Source organism: Canis aureus, chromosome 12 (genome assembly GCF_053574225.1).
Source record: "Canis aureus isolate CA01 chromosome 12, VMU_Caureus_v.1.0, whole genome shotgun sequence".
NCBI classification, from domain to species: domain Eukaryota; kingdom Metazoa; phylum Chordata; class Mammalia; order Carnivora; family Canidae; genus Canis; species Canis aureus.
In genome coordinates, this window is record NC_135622.1 from 45,628,636 (window position 1) to 45,647,317 (window position 18,682).

Consider the following 18,682-nt stretch of genomic DNA (forward strand, 5'->3'; position numbering starts at 1 on the left):
ACCTATGTCACGGGGCAGTCACTGGGATTAAATGGGGCGGGAGGGGATGCTGAAGCAGAGTGACTAGCACAGTGCCTGGCACAGGGGAGGTACTCAGGAAACAGTGCTGTGGTGACCATGGTGACAGTTGCCAGTTATGGTCTGGTCCATCAGCTCTAGGACCAGGCAGCATGACCCTCATCCTTTTCATGTCACCAACACAGGACTGGCTAGGCAATCAGAGGAACCCAGGTGGGAAGCATGGACCAGGCAGGCAACACACCTCAAATGCCTGGGGGTGTGGAGAGAAGGAAAATAGTTTTAGCCACCCTAAACTGAGGGTGGGAGTGATGACTGCAGTGGAGGGCAGGGAGGATGGAGGGTGATGGCCACGAACCCTGAGGCACCATTCAGGGACTGAAATCATTTAGTGCAATAGGGTGGGACAGAGCACAGCACAGAGGGGCAAGAGGGTGAGACTAGGGGATAGCCAGCAGCCATCACTGCAAGGCCAGGGACAAATTAGTGGAACACTGGTTTTCTTCTCTTTAAAATGCATACATCATCTCCTAGGAATGTGAATAAAGTAGAGATAATTAAGAAAAGCTCCCCAGGTTCCTGAAATAACAGGAGCTCCATGAATCCAAGTTTCAATATTAGTAAGGTTCTTATTTCTAAGAGACTTAAGCTTTTTTATCAAGAGGTAGGGGAGGGGCAGAGGGAGAGGAAGAGAGAATCTTTTTTTTTTTTTAAAGATTTTATTTATTTATAAGAGACACACAGAGAGAGAGAGAGAGAGAGACAGAGACAGAGACAGAGACAGAGACACAGGCAGAGGGAGAAGCAAGCTCCATGCAGGGAGCCTGATGTGGGACTCCCGGGACTCCGGGATCATGCCCTGGGCTGAAGGCAGGCACTAAACCGCTGAGCCACCCAGGGATCCCCAGGAAGAGAGAATCTTAAGCAGGCTCCAGGCCCAGTGCTGAGCCTGATGCAGGGCTTGATCCCACGACCATGAGATCAGGACCTGAGTCAAAATCAAGAGTTGGAAGCTTAATTGACTGAGCCACCCAGGTGCCCCGAGGCTTAAACTTTTTATGATTCCTACAGGATTCGGCACCACACGATCATTGAGTGGAGCGCATGCTGGGGCAGCGTACAAATACATTCAAGACACCACTCAACAAATAGTGGTCTGGTCTTTACACATCTGTGACTCTGCTCGTTTGTGCTTTCTCATCCCACCTGACCAAAAAAACAAATTTCAAATATGTTTGTAGTGAAGCTTGTTTGCCTTGGTTTAACTCATACCTTCTTCTGTTGGAAGTCCTCAAAATATTCAAAAGGCATGGGTCCTAGGAAAAGCTGTTTATAGAAAGGAATTGTATCAGGTGGAGCCACACAAAGCCCAGCCCATCTTGACTGCTGAAAGTGGAAGGCAGCGAAACGCAGAAGCAGCTAACACCCATATTCTAAGTTATAGCAACATTAAATATTTCTATGGCACCTGCAGCTCACACATCCTATTAGTTCCCTGGGGCTGCACCACACCGGCCTTTGCCTTCACGCTATCTCCTCTGCATCAAATCTCCTTTTGACTACCTCTTATCAGACTATTGTGACTGCATTGGACTCATCCAGGATAATCTCCCCATTTCATGATCCTTAGCTTAATCACATCTGCAGAGACCCTGTTTCCATATAAAGTGATGTTCACAGGTTCCAGGGACGGGCACATGGATAACTTTTGGGGGGGCTATTTTTCAGCCTACCAAAATATGCGTCACCTAATGTAATTTTTGGCAAACTGGCAAGTTTTTGCAGGATCTCTGTTGTTCCCATTGTGAAGATAAGGAAATTGAGGGAGCAAGTGAATTATTTTGGGTCATCCAGTGGTGACAGATAGAGTCGGGCCTCAAACTTGGAAATTCTGATACTCTGGTGCTCTTTGCCCTCCACCAGTGGGTTTTAAATTTTAATGTGCATTGGAATGACATGAGGGAGCTTGTGGAAAATGCAGACTTCTGAGCCACCCCAGGCCTGGTGAACTAGACTACCTGGGGAGTAGGGTCCAGGTATTTGCATTCTGAAGCGCCATCTCCCAGCCAACTTTTGCACAGGAGGTTCTGGGGCAGGGGTTGCAGACCCTATGTCCTTTGTCCCTTTACTGGCAAGCAGGACCAGTAGCTCTAGAGATGTTCCCAGTCCAGGCTTATGCAGGATGCTAGAAAATGTAGAGAAGGACATGAAGGTCAGCAAGGCTGGCTAGATGGCCATCTCCTTTGAAGACCACCTCTTTTGAATTGAAGTGGTTCAGAGTTAAACCAAGGATTGGATAGGTGACGGGGCCTTGGCTCCATTTCTGGGACCCCGAACAGCCTCGGGGCAGGAGGTGCAACCATTTGAGGCTTTGGCTGTCAACTATTCTATTCCCATATTTGCCAGGACTCCTGCTCTGTTAGGAGGTCTGATGATAAGACTGCGCTTAACCCTATTCTGAATCTCCCATACAGAGAGTATGTGCCCTGTTTATTACATTATGGGTCATGCAAAATAGGTAACATTTTGTTATCAGGATATCTGAGCATCCCTAGGAACCCTTGGTGTGATAGCTTGATAGAAGGAGCTTCCCTCCCTCGAGTCTGAAAGTATGACTCCCCAGACATACCAGCAACAATGGCCTGGCCAGGGAGCATTGGCCTGTGGAGTCCCCCAGGGACACCTCCCAGAGAGCCCATTCCAAGCTGCTCCTGAGGCTTCTAGAGGTTGACAGGAATCTTTGGTGATCGTGATTCAGAGGGTCAAATCGGGGTGCTTCAGGGGGGCCCAGGTCAAGGCTCCACACCCACTGTGGAAGTCCATCAAGACCTTCCAGACATGGGGTTAGAACACTCCAGTTTCATAGTGAGTAAGGCCTCCGTTCCTTGTAAGAGAGACAGTTTAGTGTTACTGTTATAAGAAGGGGTCTGGAGCCAGACTGCATTTCTGAATCCCACCTCCTTCACTTATAAAGCTTATCTGCATGACCAGCCCATCCCAGGTGACAGCTGCAGCCTCATCCACCCCCCACCCCCCACCCCATGGCATTTTTGGCTTGCTAGGAACAACCCCTGGACTCCTACTGAGTGCATTTACCTGTGTGGCCGGTCACTATTTTTTAAAATGCACAATACAGCAGGGACTTCCTGTCTGCTTCGCTCCCTTTATTGCGAATTCATACTTTACAAATTGGCTCTTGTTAAAATGCTACTTGCCTAATGAATAAGGTTGTGAAATAATAAAACTGGGTTTGTTTTTGGTTTCAGTTTTTTAAGATATAGTAATGATGAAGGTCTCCATAGCAACAAACTGAAGATTTGTGACATGTGACAGTGACATGTGACACTTCAAAGGCCCAGGCACTGCTAGGGCCACCCTTTCAAGATCAAAGTTTCAGTCCTTTATACCCAACAAAGGGTGCCAGGCTTGCTGGAGCGGATCAGCCACCTTCGGTACAGGCAGGAGGGAGCCACAGTTATATGAATACTGAGGGTTACTAGGGCCTGAGTTAATAAAAGGAAAGTGATCTCCAAATATTGACATTGTAAAAACAGCTCTCCCCGGGGAGGGGAAAAATGGAAGCTGAGCTGGTTGGCCTCACTTCTGTGCTGAGAGTCTCCAAGCAGGAGTTAGCCTTTCTCTCTCGTACGGATGAGCATTCTGAGCCACACGACTTCCTGCCATCAACGACAGAACCGCAGTCTACAATGTTGAGCATGGAGAGAACCCCAACTTTCCCCTAGATCTAGGACTGCAGGCCGCCTCGCTGTGTTTACCTCTGCCAGGAGAAATGGGAACCGCTTCTCAGCTTTGCTGAGATAGATCCTAGCTGGGAAGCAGATCCTGCAAACCGCATGGGTTGGACTGTAACACCCCCTGCCCCGTCCTCCAGCTGCTCTTGTTGATAGCAACTTCCAGAGAAACAGTTCCACTGTGATGTGATCATGTCCTGCCAATGCCAGCTGAGGCACGGTCATTCCCTAGACCTTCCGTTTTGCGAGATTCGTTGCAAAGCTGACATGGTTTCAGGGTCTCTCAGGAAAGCCTGGTCCTTGCCACTAGAGAGGGTGATCCCTCCAGCCCCGAGCAGCCCCACATACCAGCCCGGTAGACACAGACCCAGGAAAGCCCCAGCCGCCCCTGCTCTAGAATCCCCGTGGTGTGCTGGTGCTGACCCCTGTGACCTAAGCGGTACAACTGGCCTCACAACTCTGATTTGATCCGCCTGCAAGGAGCCCACTTCTGGCATGTGGGTTTCCAGCAGTGGTTCCTGCACTGGTGTTGGGTGGGGGAGCATTTTGAGTCAATAGTTGACAGTCAAAACCGCAAGAGCTGATGAATCGTCCAGGGGGAGTACACAGAGGGAGAAGATGAGGGCACCAACTGTGGAGACCACAGACATTTAGGGGCATGTAAAGGAAGAGAATCATTGCAGGAAACTATGTTCATTTCCGATTGCTGCTGCAATAAATCACCACAATTTAGTGGCATAAAACAATACAAATGTATTATCTTACGGTTCTGGAGATCAGAAATCTAAAACAGGTCTGCAAGGCTGTATGCCTTCTGGAGGCTCCAGGGGAGCATCTCCTTGCCTTTTTTAGCTTCCAGAAGCTACCACCTATGTCCTTTGGCTCACAGCCCCCTTTCTTCCATCTTCAAGGCCAGCAGAGTAGTATTTCAAATCTTTCTCTTTCCCTCTGCTTCCATCATCATTCACCTTCTAGACTCTGACCCTCCCGCCTCCCCGCCTATAAGCATCCCTGTGATTCCACCGGACCCACCTGGATAATCCAGGAGAATCTCTCTATCTCAAGATCCAAAACCTGATCATATCTGCAAAGTCCCTTTTGTCATTTAAGGTAACATTCATGGATCCCAGGGATTGGAATGTGGATATCCTTGGGGGGACCGTTGTTTAGCCAACCACGGGGACTAAGGAGCATAAACCAGGTGGGAAGAGCTTGGCAATAGGGCCAGGAGGTTAAGAGAGCCCCAAGAAGGTTCAGTCAACAGGGAGATATGCCTTTAAAGGCACAGCAGCTGAAAGACGAGTGGGGAATGGATTACTTGCCTGGTTCCCACAGATTTCTACTGGCAAAGACAAAAACGTGCTTTTAATAAGGAGAGAACTGGTGAACACCGCCCTAACCCAGGATGGCATCCATGAAAAAAGTGAGATCTCAGACATTTGTGGTCTGTCGTAATTGCAGTTTGCAAGAAGTATAGGCAACAGAAGAGCAAAAGAAATGGTGCCACAAGCAATTAACCAGACAAACCCAGAATGCGGGGCCATTCCGCAGAGCAAATGACCTGGCCTCTCCAAAAAGTCAGTGTCGTGAAGAGCAAAGGTGGGCAGGAGAGGGCTGGCAACAGGCCAAGAGGCAGAGAAACAAAGTGAATGCATCATACTTACTGAATTTGGATTTGACCAATTGCAACACAAGACAATTTAGGGACTCTTAGGGAAATTTTAGGCACTCAATCTGAAAAGAATATTAGGGAACAATTGTTCATTTTGTCAGGTGAGCTGAAGGTATTTTGTTGTTATGCAAAGCGTATGTTTTTCCCTGTGAGTTTGTTTATTGACTTTGTTTATGTTTATACTGGAAGAGACTTGGATTTACTTGTCCACTGAGGGAAGGGACCAGAGAAGGGATGCGATAGAGACCTGGAGGGACAAGAGAGAGTGAGAGAGAGAGAGAGAGAGAGAGAGAGAGTGGAGGAAGGCTCTTGACCAGATGGGAGTCTTCTGGAGAGGAAGATGAGGGAACCTCACCTATTTTCTTAGGATAGGAGAAGGCAAGGCCACCTCTGACACAGAGGAAGCCACTATGGGGAGGGAGTTTGGAGAGAAAAATAGAAGGTTTTCGAAGAGACCACTGAGAGGGTGAGTGCAGGCAGTGGCCAAAAAATGGACCAATGAGCCACGCTGAAAGCCTGAATAAAATTGTGAAACATGTATTTGCAGAGGCCCCGACCCACACATTTTGTGGTTTTTGGATACACTTCTCTGAACCCGGCCATTCAGGTGGGGAGGGCAGTGTGGCCACAGGACCGGGAGGTGAGGGCAGGTGGAGAGCGGATGGCTCCCAGCAGGTTCAGGAGGGGGTCAAAGAAAGGGAGGACCAGTGGCAGGTGAACTCTGGAAAGAAAGGAAGGCATCCTGGAGGTGAGGTCTGGAAGGGGCCAGTGAGGACAGGACGGGAAGGACAGGACACAGGCAAGTCCCAGCTGGAAATCTGCTTTCCTAGAGGCAGAGGGCTGGGGCGCCTGCAGGAGCCTGCATCCCTCCTGCTGGAGGAAGGAAGCCACCCTGCACGCCGCACCTCAGTTGTCACCTAAAACACGAAGGCCTCTGTGCCATTGACCTTGGGCTGCTTAGGACTGAAACTACGGTTTAAAAAATTTTAGGTAAAATTTACAAAACCTAAAGTTAACTTTTTTTTTAAAAGAAAAAAGAGATTTTATTTATTTGACACAGACAGAGCAAGCACAAGCAGGGGAAGCAGTAAAGGGAGAGGGAGAAGCAGGCTCCCCTCTAAGTAGGGAGCCCGACTCGGGGCTCTGTCCCAGGACAGAGCCAAAGACAGATGCTTTACGGAGCCACCCAGACACCCTAAAGTTAACCCTCTTAAAGTGCACAATTCAGTACCATTTAGTACATTCACATTTTGCAGCAAAAGCATTTCATCATCCCCAGAGGAACCTCAGTACCCACGAAGAAGTCACCCCCGCTCCCCACTTCCCCAGCCCTGGGAACTCACTACTCTGCTTTCTGTATCTGTGGATTTACCTAGATTGGACATCTCATCTAAACGGAATCACACACTGTGATCTTTTGGGTTGTTTCCATCTTCTGGCTATGGCAAGAGTGTTTCTGGGAACATCTGTGTCCAAGAATTTGTTTGAGTACCTGTTTTCGGTTCTTTGGGGTAGATCCCTAGGAAGGATTGCTGAGTCATGTGGTAATTCTATCTGCTTAACTTTGAGGAACCACTAAACTGCTTTCCACAGTGCCTATGCCATTTTACATTTCCACTAGCAATGTATGAGGGTTTCAATTTCTACACATTCTTGCCAACACTTGTCATTTATAGTTTTTTGGTTTTTCTTTTCTTTTCTTTTTTTTTTTTTTTTAAAGATTTATTTATGATAGACAGAGAGAGAGAGAGAGAGAGAGAGAGGCAGAGACACGGGAGGAGGGAGAAGCAGGCTCCATGCCGGGAGCCTGACGTGGGACTCGATCCCGGGACTCCAGGATCGGGCCCTGGGCCAAAGGTAGGCGCCAAACCGCTGAGCCACCCAGGGATCCCAGTTTTTTGGTTTTTAAAAATTTTATAGCCATCCCAGTGGCTGGGAGATGGTATCTCACTGCAGTTTTGGCTTGTATTTCCCTCATGATTAGTGACGTTGAGCATCTTTTCATGTGTATCTTGGCCATTTGTGGATCTCCTTTGGAGAAATGTCTATTCAAATCCTGGACCATTTTGTTTTTAATTGGGTTGTTTTTCTGTTGTTTAGTTGTAAGAATTTATCATACATTCCGGTTGTTGGACCCTTATCAGATACATGATTTGTAAATATTTCCTCCCGTTCTGTGGTTGTCTTTTCACTTTTTTTTTAATATTTTATTTTATTTTATTTTACTATGATAGTCACACACAGAGAGAGAGGCAGAGACACAGGCAGAGGGAGAAGCAGGCTCCATGCAGGGAGCCCGACGTGGGATTCGATCCCGGGTCTCCAGGATCGTGCCCTGGGCTGAAGGCAGGCGCCAAACCGCTGCGCCACCCCAGGGATCCCCTGTCTTTTCACTTTCTTGACAGTGTCCATGGATGCAGAAAATTTGATGAAGTTCATTTGTCTATTTTTTCTTTTGTTGCTTCTGCTTTTGATGTTGTATCCAAGAACCCATTGCCAAATCCTAGATCGTGAAAACATAACCCTCTAGTTTCTTTTAGTGCGTCTATAGTTTCAGCTCTTACATTTAGGTCTTTGGTCTATGTTGAGTTAATTTTTGTATAGGTTGTGATGTAGGGACAAAAGTGCAAACTGTAATCCAGGAATCTTCTTAAGAGTTTACTGTTTGTATACATTAGGCTAATATACTGGATTGGTCATATGGGGGACCTTGGCATTTTCAGACTTAGTATTTTCAGTTTATCATTAGAGAGTGATTTCAAAAGGTCAGGACACATAATCACTTTACTGTCCCTGAGACACAAAGTCTGGGACCTCCACAGGCCTCCCCTAGGATTGTACTCATCAGGCAATGAGGCAGGTATGCAAATGCAAATCCCGGAAAAAGCAAAGTGAGCTTAGCTGGCTCTGGCTCCCCATTTTCTCCAGATTTCCCTGGTCACTTATCATCCTCCAAAACTCAGATATTCTCATTAAGGGCTTGAAAGTATCACAGAAATTTCTAAAAATTACACTTTACTGCATGCAGCGTGCAGGAGTGGTATTAGCAAATTTGGATTTTGTGGCAAGTCTCAGCACAATGTCATCCTGCTGGTGATCAAATACAACCTGGATGAATTTCTATGAGGGATGAAGGAAGGAAGGGAGGGAAGGAGGGAGGAACCCTGCACAGGGTGTTCCCTGCAGGGTGTCAGGGGTCCCCAGATCTGCTACTAGCATCAATGGGAAAATTCCTTTTCTCTTTCTTTCTCTTTCTCCCTCCTTCTGTGTCTTTCTGTTAATTTCCTAGCAGCAAAACCCTTTATCCAAATGAAAGTTGCAAACTTCCACACAGGATCCTTCTAGTCCTCCTCCCAGGAGACCTCAAAGCCCCCATGAAAACCTGTTGAAACTCTGAGGCTAGACCCTCTAGGACTACATCAAGTGCTAGCATGCTGGCAGTTCTAAGATGATGAGGAGCAAAAGGACACTGTCCTAGGGGAGGCCTGTGGAGGTCCCAGGCTTTGTGAGCTCGAAAGAGCATCTGTTTCAGGGGCGCCACTAGCAAAAGCTGCCTCCAAAGCTGGGCTTTGAATCTATTGCATTTATTTGATTTACCTTACTCATAATCACCTGTCCTTATATAACCTTCATTGTGTGCAGTACAGGAATCATTAGCTGACTCACTGTTGCTGAGGCAGTGATTGGCTGTGATGGGGAATCTAGGAATCTGCAAGGCTGGAGCTAACAAAACCCCTACCCCAGGCCAGGACTTGCTGTGGGGAAAGATAGCTCTGGCTTCCGTGTCCCTCGGCGGGAGAGGCCCTCTGGATGCATGATGACTGGTTTATTTTCCATTCAGATGTTCTCTCCTAGGCTATAGTTTTCTTAAACAGGATAAATGAAACAGTATCTGGAGCTGTTGCCAGGGCAACCTGACACAGGGCTTCACCCTCAGCTACTGTATATGTATGTAATTTGTCAAAGGCAGCTGGCTTAAGGAGAGAGAAAAGGAAGGGAATAGTTGCTACTTGGGGTCCTTAAAATTAAATTTAAAGACTATCTTCTGGTTAAATCAACTTCTGTGGAACAAGAAAGCAGTTGTGATCCTTGCAATAAAAATTCAGAAAACTCAGGCCGGAAGGTTAAGAGGGCAAACGTTTAACTTTTCTTTTGTGATATCTGTAAAATCGTTGCGTATCAGGGCTTTTAACACTGAGCTGCTTGAAGGCCTGGAGCTGAAAGCAATGCCCTGAAGGGGATGGAACAGTTAGATGGTGAGACACTGAAGGTGGGTGCCTGGGTGGCTCAGCGGTTGAGCATCTGCCTTCAACTTGGGTAGTGATCCCGGAGTCCTGGAATCAAGTCCCACATCGGGCGGGTCCCCGCAGGGAACCTGCTTCTCCTTCGGCCTATGTCTCTGCCTGTTTTTCTGTGTCTCTCTCATGAATAAATAAATAAAATCTTAAAAAAAAAAAAAAAAAGACACTGAAGAAAGCCAGCAGGATATTCAGGTATATGTAGATAAATATGAAACGGGGAGTTCTTGACACATTTGATAACTCTTCTCTCCTCAAACCATAACCTCTCATGACAGTAACCACTTGTACAGAGACCAGCATTACAGAGCATTGCAAAGCTTGGACCAAGTTCAGTCAGCTCACAGTATGGATAAAAAGACTGGTCCATAAAAGATAGCCCACTCAAGGTTAGCCAGCTGGGCAAGGGCAGAACTAAGCCAGAAACACCGTTTCCTGCTTCCCCATGATCTTTCCACTAATCTGATGGCTCTTTCCTGTGCTTCTTTGAAAGAGGCACAAGCTGGACAGCTTTCAAAGTATGCCTCATGGAGCCTGGGGCCGAGCTGTGAGGGCATGGGCCATCCCCTGCCCTCAAAGGAATGGCTCCCTTTCCATCTATTTTTATATCCACTGGGGCCCCCACTTAAAATTATTTAAGGGGGGATCCCTGAGTGGCGCAGCGGTTTGGCGCCTGCCTTTGGCCCAGGGCGCGATCCTGGAGACCTGGGATGGAATCCCACATCGGGCTCCCGGTGCATGGAGCCTGCTTCTCCCTCTGCCTGTGTCTCTGCCTCTCTCTCTCTCTCTCTGTGACTATCATAAATAAAAATAAAAAAAAATAAAAATAAATAAAAATAAATAAAAAATAAAATTATTTAAGGGAAAAATCTTTACTAAAAAAAGTTTGAAGATCACCAGTCTAAAAAGATAAATTCAGTAGATCGTGGTGGTAGTTGTGCAACCTTGTGAACATATTAAAAACCTCTGAATCATATGCTTTACTATAGTTATCCGGTTTTTTTAACATTTGTTTTATTTATTATATATTTATTTAAATTAAAAAAACTAAATAGCCCTTTATTCACACAAAGAGGGGCACTAAGATAAGAGGTGAGTGGTACTTAGGGTCAGGGACCAAATAGGAATGGAATAGAGCAAGGCTGAACCAGACATCCTCCATGCCCACCCCAACCTCCCCACTCCCAAGCCCCTGGGCAGCTCCTTACCGAATTGGTGCCAAGGATCTGTAGGTTGGGCTTCTCTGATTCCAGCAGTTTGGCCACCATCTTGAGGAAACTCTCTACAAAGAGGTTGATGCTCTGGCAGTGGCAGGCCATGAGCAACTGGTCCAGTGCCTCCATGGCGATGCACACGTACCTGGGGAAAGCAATACCATCACTGGGTCTCATGCTCATTCCACCCTCGTTGCATGACTGGGACGATCAGCATAGTGACCATATGGCCAGAATCTGGGTACTGAGGCTCTTCCAATAGGCTGCCAATGTCTGAATAGCCATTCCAACTAGTGCCTACTCCAGTCCAGCACCAAGAATCAGAAGGAACCAGAGCTGGAAGGGAGCTTGGAGACCAGCTCCCCCCTAGTCCCTCATTCTACAGATGAAGGACAGACGAAGTGTCCCATTTCATTAATAGACATAAGCAGAAAGGATTGATGCCTGGAAGAGCAAATTCTGAACCCAAACCCAATGAGATCAAAGAATTCCTTGATCTGAGGTCAGGAAGTGTTTGTTGAGCACCCACAGGAGAAACTCTGTCTTAGTGCAGGGATGTAAGGAAAGAGGAAGCCCTTTAAGTCAAGGAGCCTCAAGTTAGATGGACAAGATAAACACAAAGATATCTCCTGTAAAGGGAAAATAAGAAATGCTACAAGAAAATCATACAGGACATCCCAAAGAGTTCCACCGAAGGGTGATGGTTCCAGGGGGAGGAAGAGAAGAGCTCTAGGAAGGACGTTTGAAGAATCTGAGATGGGCTTGAAGACCAGTCAACTGCAAAGTTTAAGAAATATAAAATCTGCAGGTATTGCATTTGAAGACCTCAGAAGTCCTATGATCATCACACATATGGTTGATGGCAGGCAGTATGATATTTAGGCGATGCATACCATACCTCGGGAGCATCTGTACCTCACAGAGTAAAATACACACGGAACAAAATTATCTTTTTTCCTAATGAGGAGGATTCTAAGTCCTTACTGACTTACTTATTCCCTCTAAAGTCTAGAACCTGAGTGAATACCTCTGGAAACCAGAAATACGCAGTGCCCAATGATGAATGGCTTCTGAGATAAGTCAGGTCATCCTATTTTTTGACAACCAAATAAAAACTTCTTTATATTTCAAGCTAAACCTTAACAACTTTATCCTTTATTCACAATTTTACTTTCAGGAATAGTAAAAAGACAGGGCTATACCTTTTACACGCCAGCCCTTCAACCACTTGAAAAGATCAATCCCATTTTTCTTGCTCTTTTCTTCCCCGTGCTAAAAATATCCAATCCTTTCCAAACTAGCCTTTGTTGGACAACCCCTGATTATCCTGGCTGGTGGTTGTCTTCTTCAATGCCTCTCTTGAATCCCAAGAAAAATGCCACAAATCAAATTCCTATTGAGAATTAGGAGTGCACATCTGAGTCCAAACTCGACGTGTGTTCTGTGGTGGAGACATGAGTGCATGGTCAGGTGAGGTATATCATCAAGGGTTCATGTCCTCCTTATAAAGTACTTGCACACTAAAGAAAACAGATGACCTGGGTGGCTCAGTCAGTTGAGTCTCTGACTCTTGATTTTGGTCCAGGTCATGATCTCAGAGTTGTGAGATGGGGCTCCACATTGGGCTCTGCACTGGACCTGGAGCCTGTTTAAAATTCTCTCTCTTCCTCTCCCTCTGCCCCTCACCCTGCTCTCTCTAAAAGAAAAGAAAGAAAGAAAGAAAGAAAGAAAGAAAGAAAGAAAGAAAGAAGAAGAAAGAAAGAAAGAAAGAAAGAAAGAAAGAAAGAAAGAAAGAAAGAAAGAAAGAAAAGAAAGAAGGAAAGAAAACAAAGTAGGTGTTCAATGGAAAAGGTTATTGTTTAACTTCTGACAAAAACACTGTTGCAAATCTGTCCAAAATAATTTTATTTTTATTTATTTTAAAAAAGATTTTATTTATTTATTCATGAAAGACACAGAGAGAGGCAGAGACATAGACAGAGGGAGAAGCAGGCTCCCTGCGTGAATCCTGATGCCGGACTTTATCCCAGGACCCGGGGATCACGCCCTGAGCCAAAGGCAGATGCTTAACCACTGAGCCACCCAGGTGCCCTGTCCAAAATCATTCGAGTTAAAATCTTTATAATTTTTTGGGGGGAGTTAGGTTTCTGAGGCAGAATGCTAGAAGTCTTTCCTGTAATCTCTTTCCCCCCTCCTCCCCAGTAATTAGGAATTTTAGCTGAGCTTGTGACTGCTCACCAGGATCAGTTCCCAGCCCCTTTTGCGGCTAGCTGAGGTCACGTGAGTGAAATGTTGCCATTAAAATGAGGGACAGTGAGGTGAACAATGTCAGCGTCACTTGCTTAAAGAACAGGATTGGCCTCCACGTCCTCCCCTTCCCTTTGCCTGCCAGCTAAGGAGTGGCAATACCTGGAGTCCCAGACATGGAAGTCTCTGGACAGCCTCAGGGTGCAGAGCCCACACAGCCAGACTGGACGATGACACGAGAGAGGACAAAACCACTTCCATATTGCTGGAGCCACTGAGTTTTTACACAAATAACACAGATACCTAATGATCAGGTTTGGGAGTGCTTGGGGAGCCTCATGATGCAAATAAAAGCAAATCCCGAGCAATCCAAAGCAAATCAGCGACTGATCTCATAAGAAGGAGAAGAGAAGCTGGAAGTGATTCTATCCTGTGAGGGGAAGATTATCCTAAGAACCCTGCGGACTCATGTGTGAGCTCACGTGCTGTTCCAGGGCCTTGATCCTCCTACTTGTTAAGCCACACCATGTGGACTAGAATAGTACTTCCTTTTACACAGAAATGCATGATAGGTAAAGTGGGCAGAGAACTCCTCACCCTAACAGAGGTGCTGAGGGATCAGATTAATGCCTTCAAGTCAAAAGCAAGTAGCAAAAGACTTGTCTGAAAGATTATGGTGGATGTGTCAGCACGAGCTTTTAAAGTGTGAAAGCTGCCTGATGCTCGAAAGCCAGGTTCATATGCCAGGCATATCATAAAGGATGAATGAAAAGATTTATTCTCCTTTATGCCTCAGTCCCAGTCATACCCATCTTTGGAATGTTAGGCAGATATTTGAAAAGCCTTGATTAGCTAGTTGCTTATCTTCTTTTTCAAACAAAGTTTGGTTGAATAAAAAAAATAGATAAAAAGTATGACTATGAGGTGATTTCTGGAGGTACCCTGAGGCCACAACACAAACCCGCACAACGCTGCTTGTGGCAGCTGTTCAGTTTCAGACATCATGTGTCCAAACTGCCTGGCACATGAGCCAGCTCTGCAAATCCAAACATATAAAGTAACAGCAGCCGTGGCATCTCCTCAATGATTGCGTTTTTTTTTTTTTTTTTAAGACATCAGATACCATTTCTTAGATACCCTTGAGCTAACTTTTATACTGAGCAATCGTAAGAAAAACAGCTTTCCTACTCTGAAATTGTCCTGTCCATTTTTGAAAAGTGTTTACTGAACTGAGTCTACTATTATTAAATTATTATTTAATAATATTAAGCACTATTAATGATCATCTCTGGGCATGTTTACAAATGGATCAGGTCATGCTCTTATCTACAGAATGTCTTTCAAATATAAAGCCAGCATTGGTCTTAGAGCTCCTGGAGTGCACAGGAGCCACCAGTCCCAGCTGGGGCAAGGGTGGGGCGGGGGGTAGGAGTGGCTGGCCATTCCTGGCACACGACAGCCTTGCTCTTCAGAGGCCATCCCCATCACAGTCCAGGAAACCTGCCATTCTTTGCAGATAGTCCCTGCATGTTTCAGGTCGGCTGTGCTGGCCAGTGAGGCAGACTGAATCCCATGTGGTTGGGGAAGCAGCCTGGCTGAGGCCCTTCCGAAAGAGACACGCTTTCCTTGCAGACGAACCTGGCCACGTTTGGGCAACGGTGGCAGGAGAGCAGAATTCTCTTCTCTCATGAATCATCCCAGCATCTTAGGTATGAAGGGCTTCACCATTTGTTCACTAAGTTCAAATGAGGGAAAGGAAGAGGTTGGGTGGGGTTTGGCACGAGAAGAAACTAGAAGGCTTCCCAAATTCCAGAGTTTAGATCACTGCTTTTCCTCTTCCTGTAAAATATTCCCAGAAAATCCTAATAAGGTAAAACCATCCTTTGCAAACAAAATGAATGAATGAATGAATAAAAAGAAAAAGAAAAAAGAAAAATTGGCTACTAACCAGGGGTGGAAATTCTGATGGAAAGTGAAAATTATGGTGGCAGAGAAAGTGAAAAGTCAGGCAGTTGAGGGCCTACTTCTTTGAATACACTCTTCTTTGTCCCTCATGTGGTGCCCTAATACTAATGATGGAAGGATTGTAATTATGAACTTGAATTTTTCAAAGTATCTTATAAGATTCAAAGCTCTCTGTGCTGGTCTGACCTTACCATAGCCCTCTTGGATACAACCTGTAGTGGGGCCCATCCTCTCAGGGAGAATAGAGCATGAGCTTCTCAGGATGATGGCTGCTCAAAGGACCAGGGCCAGATGGGTCGGTCTCAGCAGAAATCTGATATGGGCTCGGTGTCCTGGAAGGAGTCCAGCATAGTAATAGGTCTGGGAAACTGAACTGGCCTGACTGAGAATGAGGAGCAGGAGGGAGCTGGTGAGGACGAGCCTGCCCCAAGGGCCCAAGGGGGAAGGGCAGGAGCGGGCACAGACTGCAGCAGCAGGTGACAACCAAGGGTCCTGGATGTACTCGTAGGGCTTCCCAGCAGGTGAGGAAGACAGAACCCATGGAATTTGAGATAGAATCGGGTTCACAGGTAGCAACCGACACTGGGAGAGGACACTTGACCGGTGACAACAGGAATGCAGGGGTGAGTGCCAAGGCAGGAGGTGAGTTATAACAATGGAGGAGAACACACAGGGCATGAGGCAAGAAGTATCTCATATTGAATTCCAGAACAGGCAGCTGGTTCTGCTCAAACACCTTACGCTCAGTCAAGAGGCACTGAGCTCCAGAAAAGGAGGAGCAGGTGTAGAGTCTGGGAACGGGGTGGGTGGGAGAAGACAGGCAAATTCAGAGATGAAGACTGGCAGGCAGGAGAGAGAGGACAGCTTAGACAGGGCCAGTCACTGCCCAAGAATCACTCAGAAGTCAATCGCCTTAACAGAGAACCTCTCATTCTATGCAGTTAGAATGGACTTGGTCAGCCCCACTCCTGGACAGAAACTTCTGGGTTTTAGGAACACAAAAGTAGGGGCTGACCTCAGCCAGGGGAGGAAAGGATAAAGCTCCTCTTCTAGTAGGAATCTGCAATATCTCTGTCTGAAGGGTCAAGGCCATCCTCCAACCCTGTTCAGGCTCCTCCTGGGAAATGCGTGTCTCTTAGGAGTCCCACCAAATCAGGTCTGGGGTCAAGGTCCTCAGGGAGTAAGCCCATCCCTCTTTGGCTTGGGGATCTCCACCCTCCAGGCTCTAGGCACTGAGGAACCTGATAGAATCTGTATATGGTCAGAGCTCTGTGGTCACTGCCAACTGATCTTGAGTCTCAAAAGGCACTTTCGGTGCCCCACCCCCGCTGCCCCGTGCTCTCCAGTTTCTAGGGGTGTTCTAGCAGTTGGGCTGAATTGGAAGGAAAATGTACAAAGATAGAGAAAAATAGAGGGAAATCTCACTTTTTGCTCCTCTGCACATCTCTGCCCATCATGGCCCATGTCAATGAGCAGTAACTTGGAATTCACACCTTGTTCTCTCCCTGCCTGCATCTGGTTATCATCCTGGATGCTAAACACATATAAAGGCAGAGTTTGCACACGACTGGAGTGAGGTGATGAAGCAGGGAGGCAGTGGGGTAGAAGAGGACAGTTCTGCTACTGAGTCCAACACCCAAGGTTTGTGTCATCCATAAATGGTCAAACCATAAATACAGACACCTGTGTGATGACGGGGGACACAGCCCCGGAGCCTGAAGGAGGATATTTTGCTCTTCCAGAGCTGCCATCAGGAAGTTACTGATGACTAGGAAGATAATAATGATGTGCATGGCATTGGGGCGGGCAAGGAGAAAGAATAGGAGATCAGATCTAACAGATTTTTCTTCTCCAAATGTTTATGATTAAAGCTTCCAGTGAGGCCTTCAAGCCTTTAAATACTTAGATGCTGCAATGACTATTTTTAACAGAATGATACCAATTTTGAATTGCAGTTCTAAGGGCAGTGGAATATGATTCGAAGTGGCTCTGCTGGCTACAGGACATTTTTACTGAGAACCATCACTGCAGAGAGGGCAGATAAAATTAGTATTAAATGTGTAATGTTATTGCTAGCATATTAGTTTTAGGTTCAATCTAGGATAAAGTCATTTTTACTTGCTTGAGCATGCTTTATAATATGTCAAGGCGATTTATATAATCAGCACGTACAGTGCATTTGTGCCCTTTTTATTGAGCGTGTAGCCTAATTTCATTTTATAAGATGATGATAGAAATGTATTGTTTCCGGTCTTGCTGTTACTCCTAGGGATAGTTTGATTTCAGATTTGCTGGTGGATCCTGCAGAGGTTGGACCTCTACACCCTATTGGCACAATGCACACCTTTCCCTCCAGGGCTCATTCTGGTTTCCTCACCTGGAAGAAGGTATCTTGGCAGGTGGTAGGGCTGATGGGCAGTGGCGGGGGCCCATGATGATGGTGGGGGGTCAAGGGGAAAGGGCACTGCCCCTTGAGAGAGAGGTGTGAGGTACAGAAAGCCAGTGGTGATCACCAGCCGGTCTATCTGGAGTGGGTCTAGAGCAGGCATGGCAGGTGCAGCAGGCATGGCTGGTGGAGCATGACTTAGGGGCAGGTTGTAGAAGTCCCCAGAAATTAAGCTGAGGAACTTGGATTTTATTCTTAAAGAGACAGATCTTCGTTTTGAAGATCTTGTCTGGAAGAACTGGAACAAGAGAGATGAAGCAGGGGAATAATTTCTAATGCTGCCATAATCTGGAGTCTACAGCAGGAGAAAGGAAGAAGTAGAGGATGGATATATGGGGAATAGCCATTGCATAGCCTAAGCAACAAGACTTAGGAACAATTGTCCTAGATCTACCCCACCACCTGCCCTATCAGCAATGCCACCAGGGATGTCTTTGGGTTCTTTTACACAAATTCTCCAAATTGTGGTGTAGGTAGGACAGCAAACACAGTAGGTCCTGCTGCTCACTCTTCTTGTTGGAAAGTAACACATGCTTAATAGAGAACATTTAGGAAATACACAAAAAAGGTAGATAGGACATAAAACAAAGCTCACACACACACACAAACCTAAACACACTGCTCCAAAAAAGAGCACCCCTAACATTTATGGCATAATTGTTTTTACTATATTTTCTAGGCATTGAGATTTGTTGTCTATTTTTTAACTTGATTGTAAAATACTATATACATAATTATTTATTCTATTTTTCATTTACTTAAGGCATTTTCATTATTATGTGGAAAGCATGTTTATGAACATCATTTCTATCAAATTATATTCTATTTTTCATTTATTTAAGGCATTTTCATTATTATGTGGAAAGCATGTTTATGAACATCATTTCTATCGAATAGATAATATTTCACTAATCATAATTTGCTAAACCATTTTCCTCTTATTGGACATTAATTTTCACTATTTCATTATTATAAAAAACACCATAATGAACATATTTGTGTGTAAAGCTAGTTTATATTTAAGATTGATTTCTTGGGATAGAAGAATAGAAAAGGAATTTAGTGGACCA

The 18,682-nt window shown here is 45.8% G+C and overlaps 1 protein-coding gene across 3 annotated transcripts in view; it reads right to left on the minus strand.

Moving 5' to 3' along the window:
- EFR3B (EFR3 homolog B) overlaps positions 1-18,682 on the minus strand; it is a 95,397-nt gene that overhangs the window by 32,920 nt on the left and 43,795 nt on the right. For all 3 annotated transcript variants that reach the window (XM_077843891.1, XM_077843890.1, XM_077843889.1), the window contains exon 4: positions 10,949-11,099. In XM_077843891.1, the coding sequence (XP_077700017.1) occupies positions 10,949-11,099 (151 nt within the window). The remainder of the gene's footprint in view (positions 1-10,948; positions 11,100-18,682) is intronic.